Genomic DNA, 23504 nt, shown 5'->3' on the forward strand with positions numbered 1-23504 from the left:
ACAATAATCCAAAGCATTCCAGCAATACAACCAAAGAATGTCTGAAGAACGAGATTCATGTTCTGGATGTGCCCAGTCAAAATCCTGACTTAAATTATTTTAAAATACTGTGGCGGGACCTGAAGCAGGCAGTTTATGCTAGACGCCTATCTAACCTCTCTCAACTGGCTGCATTTTGCAAGGAAGAGAGGCAAAAATCCCCCAAAGTAGATGTGAAAGACTGATAAGTCTAAAGAAAGTATTTGGACGAAGTTATTGCAAAAGGAGGTGCAATGTCTGATTATGTGAGAGGTTCACATACTTTTGCACCCATGAAATCTGAGTTTTTCTTAAATCAACAACTTTTGCTCAATAATGAATGACAATATTAACATTATTTTTGTTCAAGTCCATTATTTTCAATGTCAGCATTGTAGAGTGGGGTATGACTAAACATTTAAAAAGGTTCTATTTCGTCCCTCCTGACCGCCACGCGTCACTCAAGAAAGAATTCGTAAAGGATATGTCCATTTTTTCGGCTGACGTTACCCTCATGTATAAAGGAGGAGCGTAGCCGGAAACGCATCTCTTTGAACCTTCTCGCTCTGTCACTCACGGCTGGTGGCCTGTGATCGTATTGATCGGGGCAGCGGGGTTTCCCGCCCCCCCTTGGCTGCGACGGCTCAGTGTATTTTTCACTTTTTAAGTATATCTATAAACGTTCCCCTTCCATCTTTGCATGGTTCCGCTCCACATCGCTGAGTGAGGCTTCAAGTTCGTGAGTCCTTATGGTGGGAGTCAGCGACTGTTGACGTACTGCCTACGGTTGCTTGGCTTGTTTTAAAACTTGCTTGTGTGATACGGTTATGCGTATCTTTTTCTAACTTGTATTGCCTCTCAACCTATGCGGCTCCGTCCGAGGGTTCTTTCGAGGGAGCATGGCCGTAGTATGTCTTTGCTCATCCAGGTGCGCCGTCAGGTCTGGTTGGCTAAGTCTCCCTTGCGTGAGGCCCTCCCGGAAGGAACTGCGTCACCTCCCTGTGGTACCGGGTCATGTGTTCGGTTCTGCAGCAACGGGCAGGCTGGAGCGCACAGTGCGTGCTAATGACGCTAGGCGTACGTTCGCTCACCTTGTCAGGCCCTATGCTCCGTTAAACTCTTGCGGAGCTTAAAATTAGTATTATTTTGTTTAAATATAAAAAATATTTTAAAAAAGATGGAACTGCAACCATCTCATAGAGACGTCAAGGTCTTCCACAGATGTTAACAACTCGACAGCAGCGTCTTCTGATGAGAAGGGTGGAAGAAAATCGACATCTAAGTACACTGCAGTTATCTAAGGAAATAAAAAGCCAAACTGTAGTGACTATTTCCCGTGACACAATACGGCGTACACTGCAGAGGAATGGCATGCATGGGTGCCGTCCACGGAGGAAGCCCCTCCTTAAGCCCAGGCACAAAAAAGCGCGCCTAGAGTTTGCCAGGACCCATGCTGACAAAGATGAAGACTACTGGGACTATACTCTGGAGTGATGAGACCAAGATAAATGTTTTTGGAACTGATGGCTTCAAAACTGTATGGCATCGCAAAGGTGAGGAATACAAGGAAAAATGCATGGTGCCTACAGTGAAACATGGTGGTGGCAGTGTCCTCATGTGGGGTTGCATGAGCACTGCTGGTGTATTTCATTGATGGCATCATGAATTCACAGCAGTATTGCTCAATACTGAAAGAAAAGATGCTGCCATCACTTAGTGCCCTTGGTCGTCGTGCACTTTTCCAACATGATAATGATCCTAAGCACACATCTAAGGCCACTGTTGGATTTCTGAAGAACCGGGTGAAAGTGATTCAGTGTTCAAGTATGTTTCCTGATCTGAACCCAATTGAACACCTATGGGGAATTATTTTTTATTTATTTTGAGAGAGCTCAGTATTGTTCATTCGGTAATTTTACCGATTTGACCTGTCATTATTGCTCTCTCTCCTTTTTAATTTTTTTCATTTTGTATGTGCGTGAGTATGTGCATGTGCCCGTGCGTGAGTGTGAACTCATTAGTTCACCTAAAACCTATTACATACCGTTCACCTAAACCGAATACTTCAGAATCCAGCTAGAGTTGTGAGGTTGTCAGGAGACCCGAGGAAGGATCAAAGAAAATTAAGGAAAGTGAAATCCAGCACTACCCACCGGGTTACCAACCAGAGTCTTTCACCAACCCCAGAAACATCTAAATTCCAACAAATTAGGGAGACCTCAACAGCAACCACCCACCCACCCCCTGTGTGTGTGTGTGTGTGTGTGTGTATATATATATATATATATATATATATATATATATATATATATATATATATTTTTTTTTTATTTATTTTTTTTTTTTTTATTCAGTGTACTAACCTTTGGTACAGCATATGCAGGAGCAATGGGGAAATCGATGGGTGCAACAGCTGCATCAGCAAAAGCTAAGTAGCACAGAAAAAAAAAGGTTGGTTTAAAACAGAGACATGAGACTTAATTCACTCAGCGGTGACGCTCCTATCACTCTCTTTCGAGCCAGCTGGGAAGAAGAAGAAAAAAAAACACGCCCTTTCATGCGTTGAGCCAAACGGCTTTCCGGGCGAGAACCAATTACCTCTTTAACGTTAGTTCTAAATCTATGTTTGGATTACAAACCTGTCCAAACAGAAGAAGACATTCGCTGTCTACCAATGTAGGTCGGATGTCGTTATGACGTGCGTCTTCTGTTCAATTTTGTGCTACAGGGTGAAGGTCAGAATGTGTATTTCGAACTTTTTTGGCTGCTATACTGAGGCAGGTGAACAGTTCCGTGAGAGGTGCTGCTCGCTTAATTCTGCTACAAACACGGCTCAGATGCACTTGTTACAATTTTAACTTTTTTGCTGCTGGGAAAATTAAAAGAAGGAGGCTATTGTTGGAGAAATCTCAATCGACATTTTTATGCAACCGATGTATATTTGTTACTCATAAAACGTCTCTGCCAGGCAGACACTTGACGGAGTGGGTCGCTTAATGACCAGCTAAATGTAAGTTTATCGGCGGTGGATTAAGTTCATTTGGCCAGGTGACAACTCAGTGTTGCTAACGTGAGTAAAAGTAAAGTAATTGATAGGCTAACATTAATGGCTACATGTAATTATGTAAATGCTGACTGCATTTTTTCAGAGCTTATTGAAATATTTCTCAAAGAAGAAAAATAATGATCAAGATGATGCTAATCAGGTACCATTTGCCATTTAGTGACTCAATTGATGATAGGTTTAAAAAAAAATAATTCACACTTGGTTGACTAACACTCATGTTTTATACAATCATATAAGGCAAATGACATTAGACAAGGAGAAGTGGGACAAAATGAAGGGTGCAGTGCAGGATGGTGCAGGAGTAACAGATAAGAGTATAGGAGAGAAACCAGCAGGGAAACACAGGCAATCAGGCTGGGACCCTAAATGGGTTTAGAAAAAAAATTCAACAATGAATAAATAGGGTATAGCATTCAATCAGTAGACTGAAACTAGAATTATTATTTTTTTTAAATGAGGGTGTAGTAAATTAAGAGAAACAATCTCATTTTTAGGTCATATATATATATATATATATATATATATATATATATATGGCTCTAAATTAACACTCGCCGGGTGCTGGTTAAAATTCATTTTGGCGGGTGGTCATAAATATTTATGCGGGAGGCATAGAACTTTTTCACAATACCCGGAAGTTAAGTGATCCTTGTGCGTATCAACTTCCGGTGTCGTTCACAGAGACTGAACATTGCCGTGGGCGAAAAATAAAAGCCACTTTAACGTACTGGGATGCTCTTCCTGCATTTAAACTTTATTGAAGCAGCCTTAACTTTCATTTAATTCAGTATTGACCTTTTGCACGTGACGTCACAGCCCTCATGGGCACGCCCCCTACGGGACGCTGGACGGCAAAAGAGCCACAATCTCGTACAGCGTAAAGTCCTTTATCTAATCGATTATCTTATAAAATGGTCATATCTTGCTGTGCGGTTAGTTGTACAGACACACAAAGGAGTAAACCAAATGTTGCTTTTTATTGCATACCTACTAATGAAGACAAAAGACGTCGATTGATAGCAGCAATCAACAGAAAGGACTAACAGCCCACAAAGTTGCAGCGATCATTTTTTGCGAGGTTAGTAGATAAATGTTGTAATTAGTAGATAAATGTTCATACATTTTACTAGTAAACGTACACTAACAAAGATTGTAACAGTGATGTCGAATTTCGTGTTTCAAATCACATTAACGAGCTAGATAGTTAGCGTCCACTCCAACTGCACGAACACACAACTTAGTTTTAAAACGTACCTTCTTCAAAACTATTAAGTGCATTTGACTGTTTAATAACGGGCGATTTAATCTTTGTGCTAGGGAGTCATAGTCATGAAATTACTTTATAGCTTGCCACTACGATAGTCATTTGTTCCATGCTAGTAAACATAGTAACATAACATCATCACAGCGTTTCAATACAGAACAGACTATGTGAAAATAAATCAGTTGGCATGATAAACAAGTTTTACCTTTGCATTACGAGGTATATTGTTCCCCGGCGTAGCATCTCGTCTCAGAGACTCAGCCAGCGACAAGCTTTTGAATCAGCCCCGGTGTAAGGAGAAGAGACGGCATTGACTACATAATGATATAGGTTGTGCGCTGTGAATTCCGGCAAACAGAAGGTAAGGGCTGTTTTCAAACTAGCGATCTCCAAACAACAGTAAATAGCGCGCTCTATGAGTCCCGACTAAATGTGCAACTTCGACTGACAGCCGAACTTCGGTTGAAGTAGTAGATTCCATGGCTCTATGGGCAATAATAACCTTTAAGTAAAATAGCAGTCACTGAGTCACTAAGTCGCTCCGGTCACGTCCACTTACATTCAACAATCATTTACTTCCGCCGTCCGTCATAGGGCAGTCGCGTGATCACGTGACGTAGGTGCAAATGGTCAATACAGCATTTGGATTATATTAGCATTTAGCCTTCCTACCCCATAGACACTCACTATGAAAATCTTAACATGTTAACTACGACCAATCGCCACCAAAATTTAAATGCACATCTCTAACTTAGGCCTACATCAATCTCTTAAAATAGCAATGCTGCCATAGACATACTGTTGTTACTTTATCTTTATGGGCTTCAAAAATAAAAAATAAAAAATATTTTTTCACTGGTGGAAATTGTGTTTGGCAAGTAACCACTCATCAGCCACGTTCAAAAGTCAAAAAAGTTAACTAGAAAAATTTCAGTGGAAATTTTGAATGGACCTGCTGACTCTTGCAAGGTGGAAAGACGCAATACTTGTAGCAATAGTAGTAGTAGTATAGTAGTAGCGAGTACTTGTAGTAGTAGTAGTAGTACTTGTAGTAATTTTAGAAGTAGTCAAATGGCCAAGATGGCCGCCGACCGGGTGGGCGAGGGGGAGAGTCCTTGGCGTACCTAATCAATTGGCCAAGATGGCCGCCGCCCTGAGCGAGCTGAGTGGCGAGAATCCTTGGTGTACCTAATTAATTGGCCAAGATGGCCGCCGCCCTGGGTGGGCGGAGGGGAGAGAATCCTTGGTGTACCTAATTAATTGGCCAAGATGGCCGCCGCCCTGGGTGGGCGGAGTGGCGAGAATCCAGGGTCTACCTAATTATATGTCCAAGATAGTAGTAGTAGTAATAGTATTTGCAATAGTAGTAGTCGTACATAGGCCAAGCCTTGAGTACACCAAGAAAAAAAGGGGGTGAGTTGAGCTCAACAGTAAGAGAGATGATTGGCTGAGGCAGTTGCTATGCAGACGTGAGAGACCAGGCAGTATTGCTAAAAAAGCACTATTTAAATAGCAGTCCATTCCATTGCCTTTAATAAAAAGAATAATAATGTTGCGGGTTTTTTTAATGTTTTTTTTTAATGTAAATGAGCTGAACAGTTTAAAATTTAAATGATAGAAATCGGTCAAGAAATGTGGAAGTTAACCATAATCAACATAAACTAAACGTATCTTACTGTCCTTTTAAGAAACATGCACATTCACGCACACACATTGGAGTTGAACATGGAAACACACATTCAACACAAATGCATGAGATACGCACACCTCGAACAAAAGCCTCTCTCACAACTTAACGGTTGAAGATGCAGATTCCAGAAATGGCTCGTTAGAACGGCAAGGGTTTGGGGAACACAGGCACGTTCTCATTTTTTTAATCGGATGAAAAATTACCAAATTAGAGCAGGTTGAAAACTTATGATTTATAAAAAATGAAGAGAGAAAGGCGCCGAAATTAACATGGAAAAGATAGGCGAAAAAGTCCGACTTCTCCTCGCTTAAAGTGAAAATAAAGGTACTAAGTGACACTTTAGCCAAATAAAAGTTTGTCTGAAAGCAGACCCTTGTGACTACAAAAGTGTGCGAATTTGATGTCAAGTGAGCAAAGATTGTGGCCATGGTGACGAGTTGAAGTGAAACTTTTGGAAATAGATTTTTTGGTTCCCGTCACTCAAAGGCTAATTGCTCCACTCAAGCCGACGCAATACAAACCAATGTTAAAAGGCTATTTCGCTCAATGTCTTTGAACCCGCACAGGGGGGAGAGCTTTCATTCCTTAAATTTTTTTTGGACACTGAGCAAAAGATGGGAAAAATTGCAACAAAATAAGCTAAAATTCATATCGGTCGGTTAACGTATGCGCGCGCAGCGTGTCTTGGAAAAAGGTGCATGATGTGTGATTTTGTCTTTCCTTTTCCCATTCATTTCAATGGGACTTTTTTTGGGAAGTTTTTTGGGAATAGCGTCGCCATGGTAACTCGGAATTCTTAGAAAAATAATGCCGCAGCGAGTCAAATCGAGCCGAATCGTTTGATACCTCATTTGTGTCGGTGCGATCTACGGTACGGGCCGCATTTTTGCGGAAAATAATAAACCCTTTTCTAGGATAATAATATGTATATATGCTTCCCAGCAGGCCCAGGCCCATAATTAGCTGAGCGGCTGCTTGTGAAGCAAGCAGGCACATATTACTAATCCTAGAAAACGGGTTTATCTTGGCCAATTGATTAGGTACGTCAAGGATTCTCTCCCCCTCACCCACCCAGGGTGACGGCCATCTTGGCCAATTGATTAGGTGCACCCAGGATTCTGGTCAATTAATTAGGTACACCCTGGATTCTTGCCACTCGGCCCATCCAGGGCGGCGGCCATCTTGGCCAATTTATTAGTTACGCCCAGGATTCTCGTCACTCCGCTCGCCCAGGGCGGCGGCCATCCTGGCCAATTAATTAGGTACACCAAGGATTCTCTTCCCTCCGCCAACCCAGGGCGGCGGCCATCTTGGCCAATTAATTAGGTACGCCAAGGACTCTCTCCCCCTCGCCCACCCGAGTCGGCGGCCATCTTGGCCAATTAATTAGGTACGCACAGGATTCTCGCCACTCCGCTCGCCCAGGGCGGCGGCCATCTTGGCCAACTGATTAGGTACGTCAAGGATTCTCTCCCCCTCACCCACCCGGGTCGGTGGCCATCTTGGCCAATTGATTAGGTACGCTCAGGATTCTCGCCACTCCGCTTGCCCAGGGCGGCGGCCATCTTGGCCAATTAATTAGGTACACCCTGGATTCTTGCCACTCCGCCCACCCAGGGCGGCGGCCATCTTGGCCAACTGATTAGGTACGTCAAGGATTCTCTCCCCCTCACCCACCCGGGTCGGTGGCCATCTTGGCCAATTGATTAGGTACGCCAAGGACTCTCTCCCTCTCGCCCACCTGGGTCACCGGCCATCTTGGCCATTTGACTACTACTACTACAAGTACTTGCTACTACTATACTACTACTACGATTGCTACAAGTATTGCGTCTTTCCACCTTGCAAGAGTCAGCAGGCCCATTCAAAATTTCCACGGAAATTTTTCTAGTCATGGGCTGAGCGGAGCCATCTTGGCCAATTGATTAGGTACGCCCAGGATTCTCGCCACTCCGCTCGCCCAGAGCGTCGGCCATCTTGGCCAATTGATTAGGTACGCCAAGGACTCTCTCCCCCTCGCCCACCTGGGTCGGCGGCCATCTTGGCCATTTGACTACAAGTACTACTAATACAAGTACTACTACTACAAGTACTTGCTACTACTAAAAGTCCTACTACTATATTACTACTACTATTGCTACAAGTATTGCGTCTTTCCACCTTGCAAGAGTCAGCAATGTTTCTAGTTATGGGCCTGCTGCGAAGCAGAAGGCACATATTACTATCCTAGAAAAAGGGAAAAAGGGTTTATTATTTTCCGCAAAAATGTGGCCCGTACCGTAGATCGCACCGGCACAAATGAGGTATCAAACAATGCGGCTCGATCTGACTCGCTGCGGCATTATTTTTCTAAGAATTCCGAGTTACCATGGCGATGCTATTCCCAAAAAAAAGTCCCATTGAAATGAATGGGAAAAGGAAAGACAAAATCACACATCAAGCACCTTTTTCCAAGACACGCTGCGTGCGCATACATTAACCGACCAATATGAATTTTAGCTTATTTTGTTGCAATTTTTCCCATCTTTAGCTCAGTGTCAAAAAAAAAAACTAGAAAAATTTCTGCGGAAATTTTGAATGGGCCTGCTGACACTTTTAAATGAGCTGAACAGTTTAAAATTTAATCATTGAAATCGGTCAAGAAATGTGGAAGTTAACCATAATCAACAGTATCTTACTGCCCCTTTAAGAAACATGCACATTCACGCACACACATTTGATTTTAACTAACATTTCAATGAGCTGAACAGTTTAAAATTTAAACCATTGAAATCGCTCAAGAAATGTGGAAGTTAACCATAATCAACAGTATCTTACTGCCCCTTTAATAAACATGCACATTCACGCACCAACATTCATTGATTTTGTATGGGATAAGCACACCTCAAACAAAAGCCTCTCACGACTTAACGGTTGAAGATGCAGATTCCAGAAATGGCTCGTTAGAACGGCAAGGGTTTGGGGAACGCGAGCATGTTCAGTTTTTTAATCGGATGAAAAATGACCAAATGAGAGCAGGTTGAAAACTTATGATTGATCGAAAATGAAGAGGGAAAAACGGCGAAATTAACATGGAGGAGATAGGCGCGAAAGTCCGACTTCTCCTCGCTTGAAGTAAAAATAAAGGTACTAAATGACACCTTAGCCAAATAAAACTTAGTTTGTCAGAAAGCAGAAGCTTGTGGCTACAAAATGTGCGAATTTGATGTCTAGTGAGCAAAGATTGTGGCCATGGTGACGAGTTGAAGTGAAACTTTTGGAAATAGATTTTTTGGTTCCCGTCACTGAAGCCTTAATTAGTCACACTCTAAATAGGCGACTTTCACCCCTTTGCTCACTGTCTTTGAACCCGCACAGGGGGGAGAGCTTTCATTCCTTAATTTTTTTTTTGACACTGAGCTAAAGATGGGAAAAATTCCAACAAAATGAGCTAAAATTCATATCGGTCGGTTAACGTATGCGCGCGCAGCGTGTCTTGGAAAAAGGTGCTTTATTGGGGTTGATGTCTTTCGGTTTCCCATTCATTCCTATGGGACTTTTTTTGGGAATAGCGTCGCCATGGTAACTGGGAATTCTTAGAAAAATAATGCCGCACCGAGTCAGATCGAGCCGCATCGTTTGATACCTCATTCGTGCCGGTGCGATCTACGGTACGGGCCGCATTTTTGCGGAAAAATCGTGGAAGATGATATAATAACTAGAAAAATTCCCGCGGAAATTTTGAATGGGCCTGCTAACTCTTGCAACTCTTTTCAATGAGCTGAACAGTTTAAAATTTCAACCGTTGAAATCGCTCAAGAAATGTGGAAGTTATAATCAACTAAAAGTATTACTGCCCCTTTAAGAAACATGCACATTCACGCACACACATTTGATTTTAACTAACATTTCAATGAGCTGAACAGTTTAAAATTTAAACCATTGAAATCGCTCAAGAAATGTAAAAGTTAACCATAATCAAGATCAAATAAAATATTTTACTGTCCCTTTAAGAAACATGCACATTCACGCACACACATTTGATTTTAACCAACATTTCAATGAGCTGAACAGTTTAAAATTTAAACCATTGAAATCGCTCAAGAAATGTAAAAGTTAACCATAATCAACAGTATGTTACTGCCCCTTTAAGAAACATGCACATTCACGCACACACATTTGATTTTAACTAACATTTCAATGAACTGAACAGTTTAAAATTTAAACCATTGAAATCGCTCAAGAAATGTCAAAGTTAACCATAATCAAGATCAAATAAAGTATCTTACTGTCCCTTTAAGAAATATGCACATTCACGCACACACATTTGATTTTAACTAACATTTCAATGAGCTGAACAGTTTAAAATTTAAACCATTGAAATCGGTCAAGAAATGTGAAAGTTCACCATAATCGACATCAATTAAAAGTATCTCACTGCCCCTTTACAAAACATGCACATTCACGCACACACATTTGATTTTAAGTTGTGAGGAGACGTCACGCACCAACACTCCATTGATTTGTATAGGATTACGCTCACCTCAAACAAAAGCCTCTCGCGACTTAACGGTTGAAGATGCAGATTCCAGAAATGGCTCGTTAGAACGGCAAGGGTTTGGGGAACGCGAGCATGTTCTCAGTTTTTTAATGGGATGAAAAATGACCAAATGAGAGCAGGTTGAAAACTTATGATTGATCGAAAATGAAGAGGGAAAAACGGCGAAAATTACATTGAAAAGAGATCAAAATAGTGCGACTTCTCCTCGTTTAAAGTGAAAATAAAGGTACTAAATGACACCGTAGCCAAATAAAACTTAGTTCTTCAGAAAGCAGAGGCTTGTGGCTACAAAATGTGCGAATTTGATGTCTAGTGAGCAAAGATTGTGGCCATGGTGACGAGTTGAAGTGAAACTTTTGGAAATATATTTTTTGGTTCCCGTCACTGAAAGCTTAATTGGGTATCAGAGTGGCGATTACACTCACTGTCTTTGAACCCGCACAGGGGGAAGAGCTTTCATTCCTTAATTTGTTTTTTGACACTGAGCTAAAGATGGGAAAAATTCCAACAAAATGAGCTAAAATTCATATCAATCGGTTAACGTATGCGCGCGCAGCATCTCTTTGAAAAAGGTGCTTGATGTGTGATTTTGTCTTTCCTTTTCCCATTCATTCCTATGGGACTTTTATTTGGGAGTTTTTTGGGAATAGCGTCGCCATGGTAACTGGGAATTCTTATAAAAATAATAGCGCAGCGAGTCAGATCGAGCCGCATCGTTTGATACCTCATTTGTGCCGGTGCGATCTACGGTACGGGCCGCATTTTTGCGGAAAATAATAAACCCTTTTTCCCTTTTTCTAGGATAGTAATATGTGCCTTCTGCTTCGCAGCAGGCCCATAACTAGAAAAATTCCCGCGGAAATTTTGAATGGGCCTGCTAACTCTTGCAACTCTTTTCAATGAGCTGAACAGTTTAAAATTTCAACCGTTGAAATCGCTCAAGAAATGTGGAAGTTAACCATAATCAAGATCAAATAAAGTATCTTACTGCCCCTTTAAGAAACATGCACATTCACGCACACACATTTGATTTTAACCAACATTTCAATGAGCTGAACAGTTTAAAATTTAAACCATTGAAATCGCTCAAGAAATGTAAAAGTTAACCATAATCAACTGTATGTTACTGCCCCTTTAAGAAACATGCACATTCACGCACACACATTTGATTTTAAGTAACATTTCAATGAGCTGAACAGTTTAAAATTTAAACCATTGAAATCGGTCAAGAAATGTGGAATCTACCAGAATCAACAGTATCTCACTGCCCCTTTACAAAACATGCACATTCACGCACACACATTTGATTTTAAGTTGTGAGGAGACGTCACGCACCAACATTCCATTGATTTGTATAGGATTACGCTCACCTCAAACAAAAGCCTCTCGCGACTTAACGGTTGAAGATGCAGATTCCAGAAATGTCTCGTTAGAACGGCAAGGGTTTGGGGAACGCGAGCATGTTCTCAGTTTTTTAATCGGATGAAAAATGACCAAATGAGAGCAGGTTGAAAACTTATGATTGATCGAAAATGAAGAGGGAAAAAACGGCGAAATTAACATGGAGGAGATAGGCGCCAAAGTCCGACTTCTCCTCGTTTAAAGTGAAAATAAAGGTACTAAATGACACCTTAGCCAAATAAAACTTAGTTTGTCAGAAAGCAGAGGCTTGTGGCTACAAAATGTGCGAATTTGATGTCTAGTGAGCAAAGATTGTGGCCATGGTGACGAGTTGAAGTGAAACTTTTGGAAATAGATTTTTTGGTTCCCGTCACTGAAAGCTTAATTGCATATCAGAGTGGCGATTACACTCACTGTCTTTGAACCCGCACAGGGGGAAGAGCTTTCATTCCTTAATATTTTTTTGACACTGAGCTAAAGATGGGAAAAATTCCAACAAAATGAGCTAAAATTCATATCAATCGGTTAACGTATGCGCACGCAGCGTGTCTTGGAAAAAGGTGCTTGTTTGGAGTTGGTATCCCATTCATTCCTATGGGTTTTTCCTTCCTTGAATTTTGGGTGGTTTTTTGGGAATAGCGTCGCCATGGTAAATGGGAATTCTTATAAAAATAATAGCGCAGCGAGTCAGAGCGAGCCGCATCGTTTGATACCTCATTTGTCCCGGTGCGATCTACGGTTCGGGCCGCATTTTTGCGGAAAAGTCGGCGGAAGAATAAAAAAGAAAAAGAAAAACTAGAAAAATTCCCGCGGAAATTTTGAATGGGCCTGCTAACTCTTGCAACTCTTTTCAATGAGCTGAACAGTTTAAAATTTAAACCGTTGAAATCGGTCAAGAAATGTGGAAGTTATAATCTACTAAAAGTATTACTGCCCCTTTAAGAAACATGCACATTCACGCACACACATTTGATTTTAACTAACATTTCAATGAGCTGAACAGTTTAAAATTGAAACCATTGAAATCGCTCAAGAAATGTAAAAGTTAACCATAATCAAGATCAAATAAAGTATCTTACTGTCCCTTTAAGAAATATGCACATTCACGCACACACATTTGATTTTAACCAACATTTCAATGAGCTGAACAGTTTAAAATTTAAACCATTGAAATCGCTCAAGAAATGTAAAAGTTAACCATAATCAACAGTATGTTACTGCCCCTTTAAGAAACATGCACATTCACGCACACACATTTGATTTTAACTAACATTTAAATGAGCTGAACAGTTTAAAATTTCAACCATTGAAATCGCTCAAGAAATGTAAAAGTTAACCATAATCAAGATCAAATAAAGTATCTTACTGTCCCTTTAAGAAATATGCACATTCACGCACACACATTAGATTTTAACTAACATTTCAATGAGCTGAACAGTTTAAAATTTAAACCGTTGAAATCGCTCTAGAAATGTGCAAGTTAACCATAATCAAGATCAAATAAAGTATCTTACTGCCCCTTTAAGAAACATGCACATTCACGCACACACATTTGATTTTAAGTAACGTTTCAATGAGCTGAACAGTTTAAAATTCAAACCATTGAAATCGGTCAAGAAATGTGGAATCTACCATAATTAACAGTATCTCACTGCCCCTTTACAAAACATGCACATTCACGCACACACATTTGATTTTAAGTTGTGAGGAGACGTCACGCACCAACACTCCATTGATTTGTATAGGATTACGCTCACCTCAAACAAAAGCCTCTCGCGACTTAACGGTTGAAGATGCAGATTCCAGAAATGGCTCGTTAGAACGGCAAGGGTTTGGGGAACGCGAGCATGTTCTCAGTTTTTTAATCGGATGAAAAATGACCAAATGAGAGCAGGTTGAAAACTTATGATTGATCGAAAATGAAGAGGGAAAAACGGCGAAAATTACATTGAAAAGAGATCAAAAATGTGCGACTTCTCCTCGCTTAAAGTGAAAATAAAGGTACTAAATGACACCGTAGCCAAATAAAACTTAGTTCTTCAGAAAGCAGAGGCTTGTGGCTACAAAATGTGCGAATTTGATGTCTAGTGAGCAAAGATTGTGGCCATGGTGACGAGTTGAAGTGAAACTTGAAATCTATTTTTTCTCTGTCTACACTCTGATTCTTAATTGGTCCGCTCTAGCTCATGCAATACACACACATGGGATAAAGGATATTTCACTCACTGTCTTTGAACCCGCACAGGGGGGAGAGCTTTCATTCCTTAAATTTTTTTTTGACACTGAGCTAAAGATGACAAAAATTCCAACAAAATGAGCTAAAATTCATATCGGTCGGTCAACGTATGCGCGCGCAGCGTGTCTTTGAAAAAGGTGCTTGATTGGAGTTGATCTCTTTCGGATTCCCATTCATTCCTATGGGACTTTTTTTGGGAGTTTTTTGGGAATAGCGTCGCCATGGTAACTGGGAATTCTTATAAAAATAATAGCGCAGCGAGTCAGAGCGAGCCGCATCGTTTGATACCTCTTTTGTCCCGGTGCGATCTACGGTTCGGGCCGCATTTTTGCGGAAAAGTCGCTGGAATAATAAAAAATAACTAGAAAAATTCCCGCGGAAATTTTGAATGGGCCTGCTAACTCTTTTCAATGAGCTGAACAGTTTAAACTTTCAACCATTGAAATCGCTCAAGAAATGTGGAAGTTAACCATAATCAAAATCAAATAAAGTATCTTACTGTCCCTTTAAGAAATATGCACATTCACACACACACACACATTTGATTTTAACCAACATTTCAATGAGCTGAACAGTTTAAAATTTAAACCATTGAAATCGCTCAAGAAATGTAAAAGTTAACCATAATCAAGATCAAATAAAGTATCTTACTGTCCCTTTAAGAAATATGCACATTCACGCACACACATTTGATTTTAACCAACATTTCAATGAGCTGAACAGTTTAAACTTTCAACCATTGAAATCGGTCAAGAAATGTGGAAGTTAACCATAATCTACTAAAAGTATTACTGCCCCTTTAAGAACCATGCACATTCACGCACTCACATTTGATTTTAACCAACATTTCAATGAGCTGAACAGTTTAAAATTTAAACCATTGAAATCGCTCAAGAAATGTAAAAGTTAACCATAATCAACAATATGTTACTGCCCCTTTAAGAAACATGCACATTCACGCACACACATTTGATTTTAAGTAACATTTCAATGAGCTGAACAGTTTAAACTTTCAACCATTGAAATGGGTCAAGAAATGTGGAAGTTAACCATAATCAACACTATGTTACTGCCCCTTTAAGAAACATGCACATTCACGCACACACATTTGATTTTAAGTAACATTTCAATGAGCTGAACAGTTTAAAATTCAAACCATTGAAATCGGTCAAGAAATGTGGAATCTACCATAATTAACAGTATCTCACTGCCCCTTTACAAAACATGCACATTCACGCACACACATTAGATTTTAAGTTGTGAGGAGACGTCACGCACCAACACTCCATTGATTTGTATAGGATTACGCTCACCTCAAACAAAAGCCTCTCGCGACTTAACGGTTGAAGATGCAGATTCCAGAAATGGCTCGTTAGAACGGCAAGGGTTTGGGGAACGCGAGCATGTTCTCAGTTTTTTAATCGGATGAAAAATGACCAAATGAGAGCAGGTTGAAAACTTATGATTGATCGAAAATGAAGAGGCAAAAACGGCGAAAATTACATTGAAAAGAGATCAAAAATGTGCGACTTCTCCTCGCTTAAAGTGAAAATAAAGGTACTAAATGACACCTTAGCCAAATAAAACTTAGTTCTTCAGAAAGCAGAGGCTTGTGGCTACAAAATGTGCGAATTTGATGTCTAGTGAGCAAAGATTGTGGCCATGGTGACGAGTTGAAGTGAAACTTGAAATCAAATTTTTTCTCTGTCTTCACTCTGTTTCTTAATTGGTCCGCTCTAGCTCATGCAATACACACACATGGGATAAAGGATATTTCACTCACTGTCTTTGAACCCTCACAGGGGGGAGAGCTTTCATTCCTTAATTTTTTTTTTGACACTGAGCTAAAGATGACAAAAATTCCAACAAAATGAGCTATTTTTCATATCGGTCGGTTAATGTATGCGCGCGCAGCGTGTCTTTGAAAAAGGTGCTTGATTGGAGTTGATCTCTTTCGGATTCCCATTCATTCCTATGGGACTTTATTTGGGAGTTTTTTGGGAATAGCGTCGCCATGGTAACTGGGAATTCTTAGAAAAATAATGCCGCACCGAGTCAGATCGAGCCGCATCGTTTGATACCTCATTCGTGCCGGTGCGATCTACGGTACGGGCCGCATTTTAGCAGAAAATTCGTGGAAGGATGATATAATAATAACACCAATAAACCCTTTTTTCTAGGATAGTAATATGTGCCTGCTTGCTCCGCAAGCAGCAGCTTCGCTGCTGCTTGCTCCGCTTAGCAGGCCCATAACTAGAAAAATTCCCGCGGAAATTTTGAATGGGCCTGCTAACTCTTGCAACTCTTTTCAATGAGCTGAACAGTTTAAAATTTCAACCGTTGAAATCGCTCAAGAAATGTGGAAGTTAACCATAATCAAGATCAAATAAAGTATCTTACTGTCCCTTTAAGAAATATGCACATTCACGCACACACATTTGATTTTAACCAACATTTCAATGAGCTGAACAGTTTAAAATTTAAACCATTGAAATCGCTCAAGAAATGTAAAAGTTAACCATAATCAACAATATGTTACTGCCTCTTTAAGAAACATGCACATTCACGCACACACATTTGATTTTAAGTAACATTTCAATGAGCTGAACAGTTTAAAATTCAAACCATTGAAATCGGTCAAGAAATGTGGAATCTACCATAATTAACAGCATCTCACTGCCCCTTTACAAAACATGCACATTCACGCACACACATTTGATTTTAAGTTGTGAGGAGACGTCACGCACCAACACTCCATTGATTTGTATAGGATTACGCTCACCTCAAACAAAAGCCTCTCGCGACTTAACGGTTGAAGATGCAGATTCCAGAAATGGCTCGTTAGAACGGCAAGGGTTTGGGGAACGCGAGCATGTTCTCAGTTTTTTAATCGGATGAAAAATGACCAAATGAGAGCAGGTTGAAAACTTATGATTGATCGAAAATGAAGAGGGAAAAAGGGCGAAAATTACATTGAAAAGAGATCAAAAATGTGCGACTTCTCCTCGCTTAAAGTGAAAATAAAGGTACTAAATGAAACCTTAGCCAAATAAAACTTAGTTCTTCAGAAAGCAGAGGCTTGTGGCTACAAAATGTGCGAATTTGATGTCTAGTGAGCAAAGATTGTGGCCATGGTGACGAGTTGAAGTGAAACTTTTGGAAATAGATTTTTTGGTTCCCGTCACTGAAGCCTTAATTGGGTATCAGAGTGGCGATTACACTCACTGTCTTTGAACCCGCACAGGGGGAAGAGCTTTCATTCCTTAATTTTTTTTTTGACACTGAGTTAAAGATGACAAAAATTCCAACAAAATGAGCTAATTTTCATATCAATCGGTTAACGTATGCGCGCGCAGCGTCTCTTTGAAAAAGGTGCTTGATGTGTGATTTTGTCTTTCCTTTTCCCATTCATTCCTATGGGACTTTTATTTGGGAGTTTTTTGGGAATAGCGTCGCCATGGTAACTGGGAATTCTTATAAAAATAATAGCGCACCGAGTCAGATCGAGCCGCATCGTTTGATACCTCATTTGTCCCGGTGCGATCTACGGTACGGGCCGCATTTTAGCAGAAAAAACGCGGAAGATTAAAAAATAAGAATAAAAAAAATAAACCCTTTTTCTAGGATAGTAATATGTGCCTGCTTGCTCCGCTTAGCAGGCCCATAACTAGAAAAATTCCCGCGGAAATTTTGAATGGGCCTGCTAACTCTTTTCAATGAGCTGAACAGTTTAAACTTTCAACCATTGAAATCGCTCAAGAAATGTGCAAGTTAACCAAAATCAACAGTATGTTACTGCCCCTTTAAGAAACATGCACATTCACGCACACACATTTGATTTTAAGTAACATTTCAATGAGCTGAACAGTTTAAAATTCAAACCATTGAAATCTGTCAAGAAATGTGGAATCTACCATAATTAACAGTATCTCACTGCCCCTTTATAAAACATGCACATTCACGCACACACATTTGATTTTAAGTAACATTTCAATGAGCTGAACAGTTTAAAATTCAAACCATTGAAATCGGTCAAGAAATGTGGAATCTACCATAATTAACAGTATCTCACTGCCCCTTTATAAAACATGCACATTCACGCACACACATTTGATTTTAAGTTGTGAGGAGACGTCACGCACCAACACTCCATTGATTTGTATAGGATTACGCTCACCTCAAACAAAAGCCTCTCGCGACTTAACGGTTGAAGATGCAGATTCCAGACATGGCTCGTTAGAACGGCAAGGGTTTGGGGAAGGCGAGCATGTTCTCAGTTTTTTAATCGGATGAAAAATGACCAAATGAGAGCAGGTTGAAAACTTATGATTGATCGAAAATGAAGAGGCAAAAACGGCGAAAATTACATTGAAAAGAGATCAAAAATGTGCGACTTCTCCTCGCTTAAAGTGAAAATAAAGGTACTAAATGACACCTTAGCCAAATAAAACTTAGTTCTTCAGAAAGCAGAGGCTTGTGGCTACAAAATGTGCGAATTTGATGTCTAGTGAGCAAAGATTGTGGCCATGGTGACGAGTTGAAGTGAAACTTTTGGAAATATATTTTTTGGTTCCCAGCACTCAGACCTTAATTAGTCACGCTCTAACTGATGCAAGAAAGGCGACTTTCACCCCTTTGCTCACTGTCTTTGAACCCGCACAGGGGGGAGAGCTTTCATTCCTTAATTTTTTTTTTGACACTGAGCTAAAGATGACAAAAATTCCAACAAAATGAGCTAAAATTCATATCGGTCGGACAACGTATGCGCGCGCAGCGTGTCTTGGAAAAAGGTGCTTGATTGGAGTTGATCTCTTTCGGATTCCCATTCATTCCTATGGGACTTTATTTGGGAGTTTTTTGGGAATAGCGTCGCCATGGTAACTGGGAATTCTTATAAAAATAATAGCGCAGCGAGTCAGATCGAGCCGCATCGTTTGATACCTCTTTTGTCCCGGTGCGATCTACGGTTCGGGCCGCATTTTTGCGGAAAAGTCGTGGAAGAATAAAAAAGAAAAAAAATAATAAACCCTTTTTTCTAGGATAGTAATATGTGCCTGCTTGCTCCGCAAGCAGCAGCTTCGCTGCTGCTTGCTCCGCTTAGCAGGCCCATAACTAGAAAAATTCCCGCGGAAATTTTGAATGGGCCTGCTAACTCGCGTGGAAACACGCAATAAAAATAACATTTAAACCATTGAAATCGCTCAAGAAATGTGCAAGTTAACCATAATCAACAGTATCTCACTGCCCCTTTAAGAAACATGCACATTCACGCACACACATTAGATTTTAACCAACATTTCAATGAGCTGAACAGTTTAAAATTTAAACCATTGAAATCGCTCAAGAAATGTAAAAATTAACCATAATCAACAGTATGTTACTGCCCCTTTAAGAAACATGCACATTCACGCACACACATTTGATTTTAAGTAACATTTCAATGAGCTGAACAGTTTAAAATTTAAACCATTGAAATCGCTCAAGAAATGTAAAAGTTAACCATAATCTACTAAAAGTATTACTGCCCCTTTAAGAAACATGCACATTCACGCACACACATTTGATTTTAACTAACATTTCAATGAGCTGAACAGTTTAAAATTTCAACCATTGAAATCGCTCAAGAAATGTAAAAGTTAACCATAATCAAGATCAAATAAAGTATCTTACTGTCCCTTTAAGAAATATGCACATTCACGCACACACATTTGATTTTAACCAACATTTCAAATAGCTGAACAGTTTAAAATTTAAACCATTGAAATCGCTCAAGAAATGTAAAAGTTAACCATAATCAACAGTATGTTACTGCCCCTTTAAGAAACATGCACATTCACGCACACACATTTGATTTTAAGTAACATTTCAATGAGCTGAACAGTTTAAAATTTAAACCATTGAAATCGCTCAAGAAATGTAAAAGTTAACCATAATCTACTAAAAGTATTACTGCCCCTTTAAGAAACATGCACATTCACGCACACACATTTGATTTTAACTAACATTTCAATGAGCTGAACAGTTTAAAATTTCAACCATTGAAATCGCTCAAGAAATGTAAAAGTTAACCATAATCAAGATCAAATAAAGTATCTTACTGTCCCTTTAAGAAATATGCACATTCACGCACACACATTTGATTTTAACCAACATTTCAATGAGATGAACAGTTTAAAATTCAAACCATTGAAATCGCTTAAGAAATGTAAAAGTTAACCATAATCAACAGTATGTTACTGCCCCTTTAAGAAACATGCACATTCACGCACACACATTTGATTTTAAGTAACATTTCAATGAGCTGAACAGTTTAAAATTTAAACCATTGAAATCGCTCAAGAAATGTGGAATCTACCATAATCAACAGTATCTTACTGCCCCTTTACAAAACATGCACATTCACGCACACACATTTGATTTTAAGTTGTGAGGAGACGTCACGCACCAACGTTCCATTGATTTTGTATAGGATTACGCTCACCGCAAACAAAAGCCTCTCGCGACTTAACGGTTGAAGATGCAGATTCCAGAAATGGCTCGTTAGAACGGCAAGGGTTTGGGGAACGCGAGCATGTTCTCAGTTTTTTAATGGGATGAAAAATGACCAAATGAGAGCAGGTTGAAAACTTATGATTGATGGAAAATGAAGAGGGAAAAACGGCGAAAATTACATTGAAAAGAGATCAAAATTGTGCGACTTCTCCTCGTTTAAAGTGAAAATAAAGGTACTAAGTGACACCTTAGCCAAATAAAACTTAGTTCTTCAGAAAGCAGAGGCTTGTGGCTACAAAATGTGCGAATTTGATGTCTAGTGAGCAAAGATTGTGGCCATGGTGACGAGTTGAAGTGAAACTTGAAATCAATTTTTTCTCTGTCTACACTCTGATTCTTAATTGGTCCGCTCAAGCCCATGCAATACACACACATGGGATAAAGGATATTTCACTCACTGTCTTTGAACCCGCACAGGGGGGAGAGCTTTCATTCCTTAAATTTTTTTTTGACACTGAGCTAAAGATGACAAAAATTCCAACAAAATGAGCTAAAATTCATATCGGTCGGGCAACGTATGCGCGCGCAGCGTGTCTTTGAAAAAGGTGCTTGATTGGAGTTGATCTCTTTCGGTTTCCCATTCATTCCTATGGGACTTTTTTTTGGGAGTTTTTTGGGAATAGCGTCGCCATGGTAACTGGGAATTCTTATAAAAATAATAGCGCAGCGAGTCAGATCGAGCCGCATCGTTTGATACCTCATTTGTGCCGGTGCGATCTACGGTACGGGCCGCATTTTTGCGGAAAATAATAAACCCTTTTTCCCTTTTTCTAGGATAGTAATATGTGCCTTCTGCTTCGCAGCAGGCCCATAACTAGAAAAATTCCCGCGGAAATTTTGAATGGGCCTGCTAACTCTTGCAACTCTTTTCAATGAGCTGAACAGTTTAAAATTTCAACCGTTGAAATCGCTCAAGAAATGTGCAAGTTAACCATAATCTACTAAAAGTATTACTGCCCCTTTAAGAAACATGCACATTCACGCACATACATTTGATTTTAACTAACATTTCAATGAGCTGAACAGTTTAAAAATTCAACCATTGAAATCGCTCAAGAAATGTGCAAGTTAACCATAATCAAGATCAAATAAAGTATCTTACTGTCCCTTTAAGAAATATGCACATTCACGCACACACATTTGATTTTAACCAACATTTCAATGAGCTGAACAGTTTAAAATTTAAACCATTGAAATCGCTCAAGAAATGTAAAAGTTAACCATAATCAACAATATGTTACTGCCCCTTTAAGAAACATGCACATTCACGCACACACATTTGATTTTAAGTAACATTTCAATGAGCTGAACAGTTTAAAATTCAAACCATTGAAATCGGTCAAGAAATGTGGAATCTACCATAATTAACAGTATCTCACTGCCCCTTTACAAAACATGCACATTCACGCACACACATTTGATTTTAAGTTGTGAGGAGACGTCACGCACCAACACTCCATTGATTTGTATAGGATTACGCTCACCTCAAACAAAAGCCTCTCTCGACTTAACGGTTGAAGATGCAGATTCCAGAAATGGCTCGTTAGAACGGCAAGGGTTTGGGGAACGCGAGCATGTTCTCAGTTTTTTAATCGGATGAAAAATGACCAAATGAGAGCAGGTTGAAAACTTATGATTGATCGAAAATGAAGAGGCAAAAACGGCGAAAATTACATTGAAAAGAGATCAAAAATGTGCGACTTCTCCTCGCTTAAAGTGAAAATAAAGGTACTAAATGACACCTTAGCCAAATAAAACTTAGTTCTTCAGAAAGCAGAGGCTTGTGGCTACAAAATGTGCGAATTTGATGTCTAGTGAGCAAAGATTGTGGCCATGGTGACGAGTTGAAGTGAAACTTTTGGAAATATATTTTTTGGTTCCCAGCACTCAGACCTTAATTAGTCACGCTCTAACTGATGCAAGAAAGGCGACTTTCACCCCTTTGCTCACTGTCTTTGAACCCGCACAGGGGGGAGAGCTTTCATTCCTTAATTTTTTTTTTGACACTGAGCTAAAGATGACAAAAATTCCAACAAAATGAGCTAAAATTCATATCGGTCGGTTAACGTATGCGCGCGCAGCGTGTCTTTGAAAAAGGTGCTTGATTGGAGTTGATCTCTTTCGGATTCCCATTCATTCCTATGGGACTTTATTTGGGAGTTTTTTGGGAATAGCGTCGCCATGGTAACTGGGAATTCTTATAAAAATAATAGCGCAGCGAGTCAGAGCGAGCCGCATCGTTTGATACCTCTTTTGTCCCGGTGCGATCTACGGTTCGGGCCGCATTTTTGCGGAAAAGTCGCTGGAAGATAATATAAAAATAATATTAAACCCTTTTCTAGGGTGGATAGTAATATGTGCCTGCTTGCTCCGCAAGCAGCAGCTTCGCTGCTGCTTGCTCCGCTTAGCAGGCCCATAATAAACCCTTTTTCTAGGATAGTAATATGTGCCTGCTTGCTCCGCTTAGCAGGCCCATAATAATAAAAATAAGAATAATAAACGCTTTTCTAGGGTGGATAGTAATATGTGCCTGCTTGCTCCGCAAGCAGCAGCTTCGCTGCTGCTTGCTCCGCTTAGCAGGCCCATAATAAACGCAACAATAAACCCTTTTTTCTAGGATAGTAATATGTGCCTGCTTGCTCCGCAAGCAGCAGCGAAGCTGCTGCTTGCTCCGCTTAGCAGGCCCATAATAATAAACCCTTTTTCTAGGATAGTAATATGTGCCTGCTTGCTTCG

The 23504-nt window shown here is 40.0% G+C and overlaps 1 protein-coding gene across 3 annotated transcripts in view; it reads right to left on the reverse strand.

Annotated features, from left to right (window-relative positions):
• Nucleotides 1–23504, reverse strand: part of acat1 (acetyl-CoA acetyltransferase 1) — a 46285-nt gene that overhangs the window by 14854 nt on the left and 7927 nt on the right. For all 3 annotated transcript variants that reach the window (XM_086099118.1, XM_086099119.1, XM_086099120.1), the window contains one exon: nt 2382–2446. In XM_086099118.1, the coding sequence (XP_085955244.1) occupies nt 2382–2446 (65 nt within the window). The remainder of the gene's footprint in view (nt 1–2381; nt 2447–23504) is intronic.

This window comes from Leptonotus elevatus, chromosome 16 (assembly GCF_054856555.1).
Source record: "Leptonotus elevatus isolate MCC_2025b chromosome 16, RoL_Lele_1.0, whole genome shotgun sequence".
Taxonomy (NCBI): Eukaryota; Metazoa; Chordata; class Actinopteri; order Syngnathiformes; family Syngnathidae; genus Leptonotus; species Leptonotus elevatus.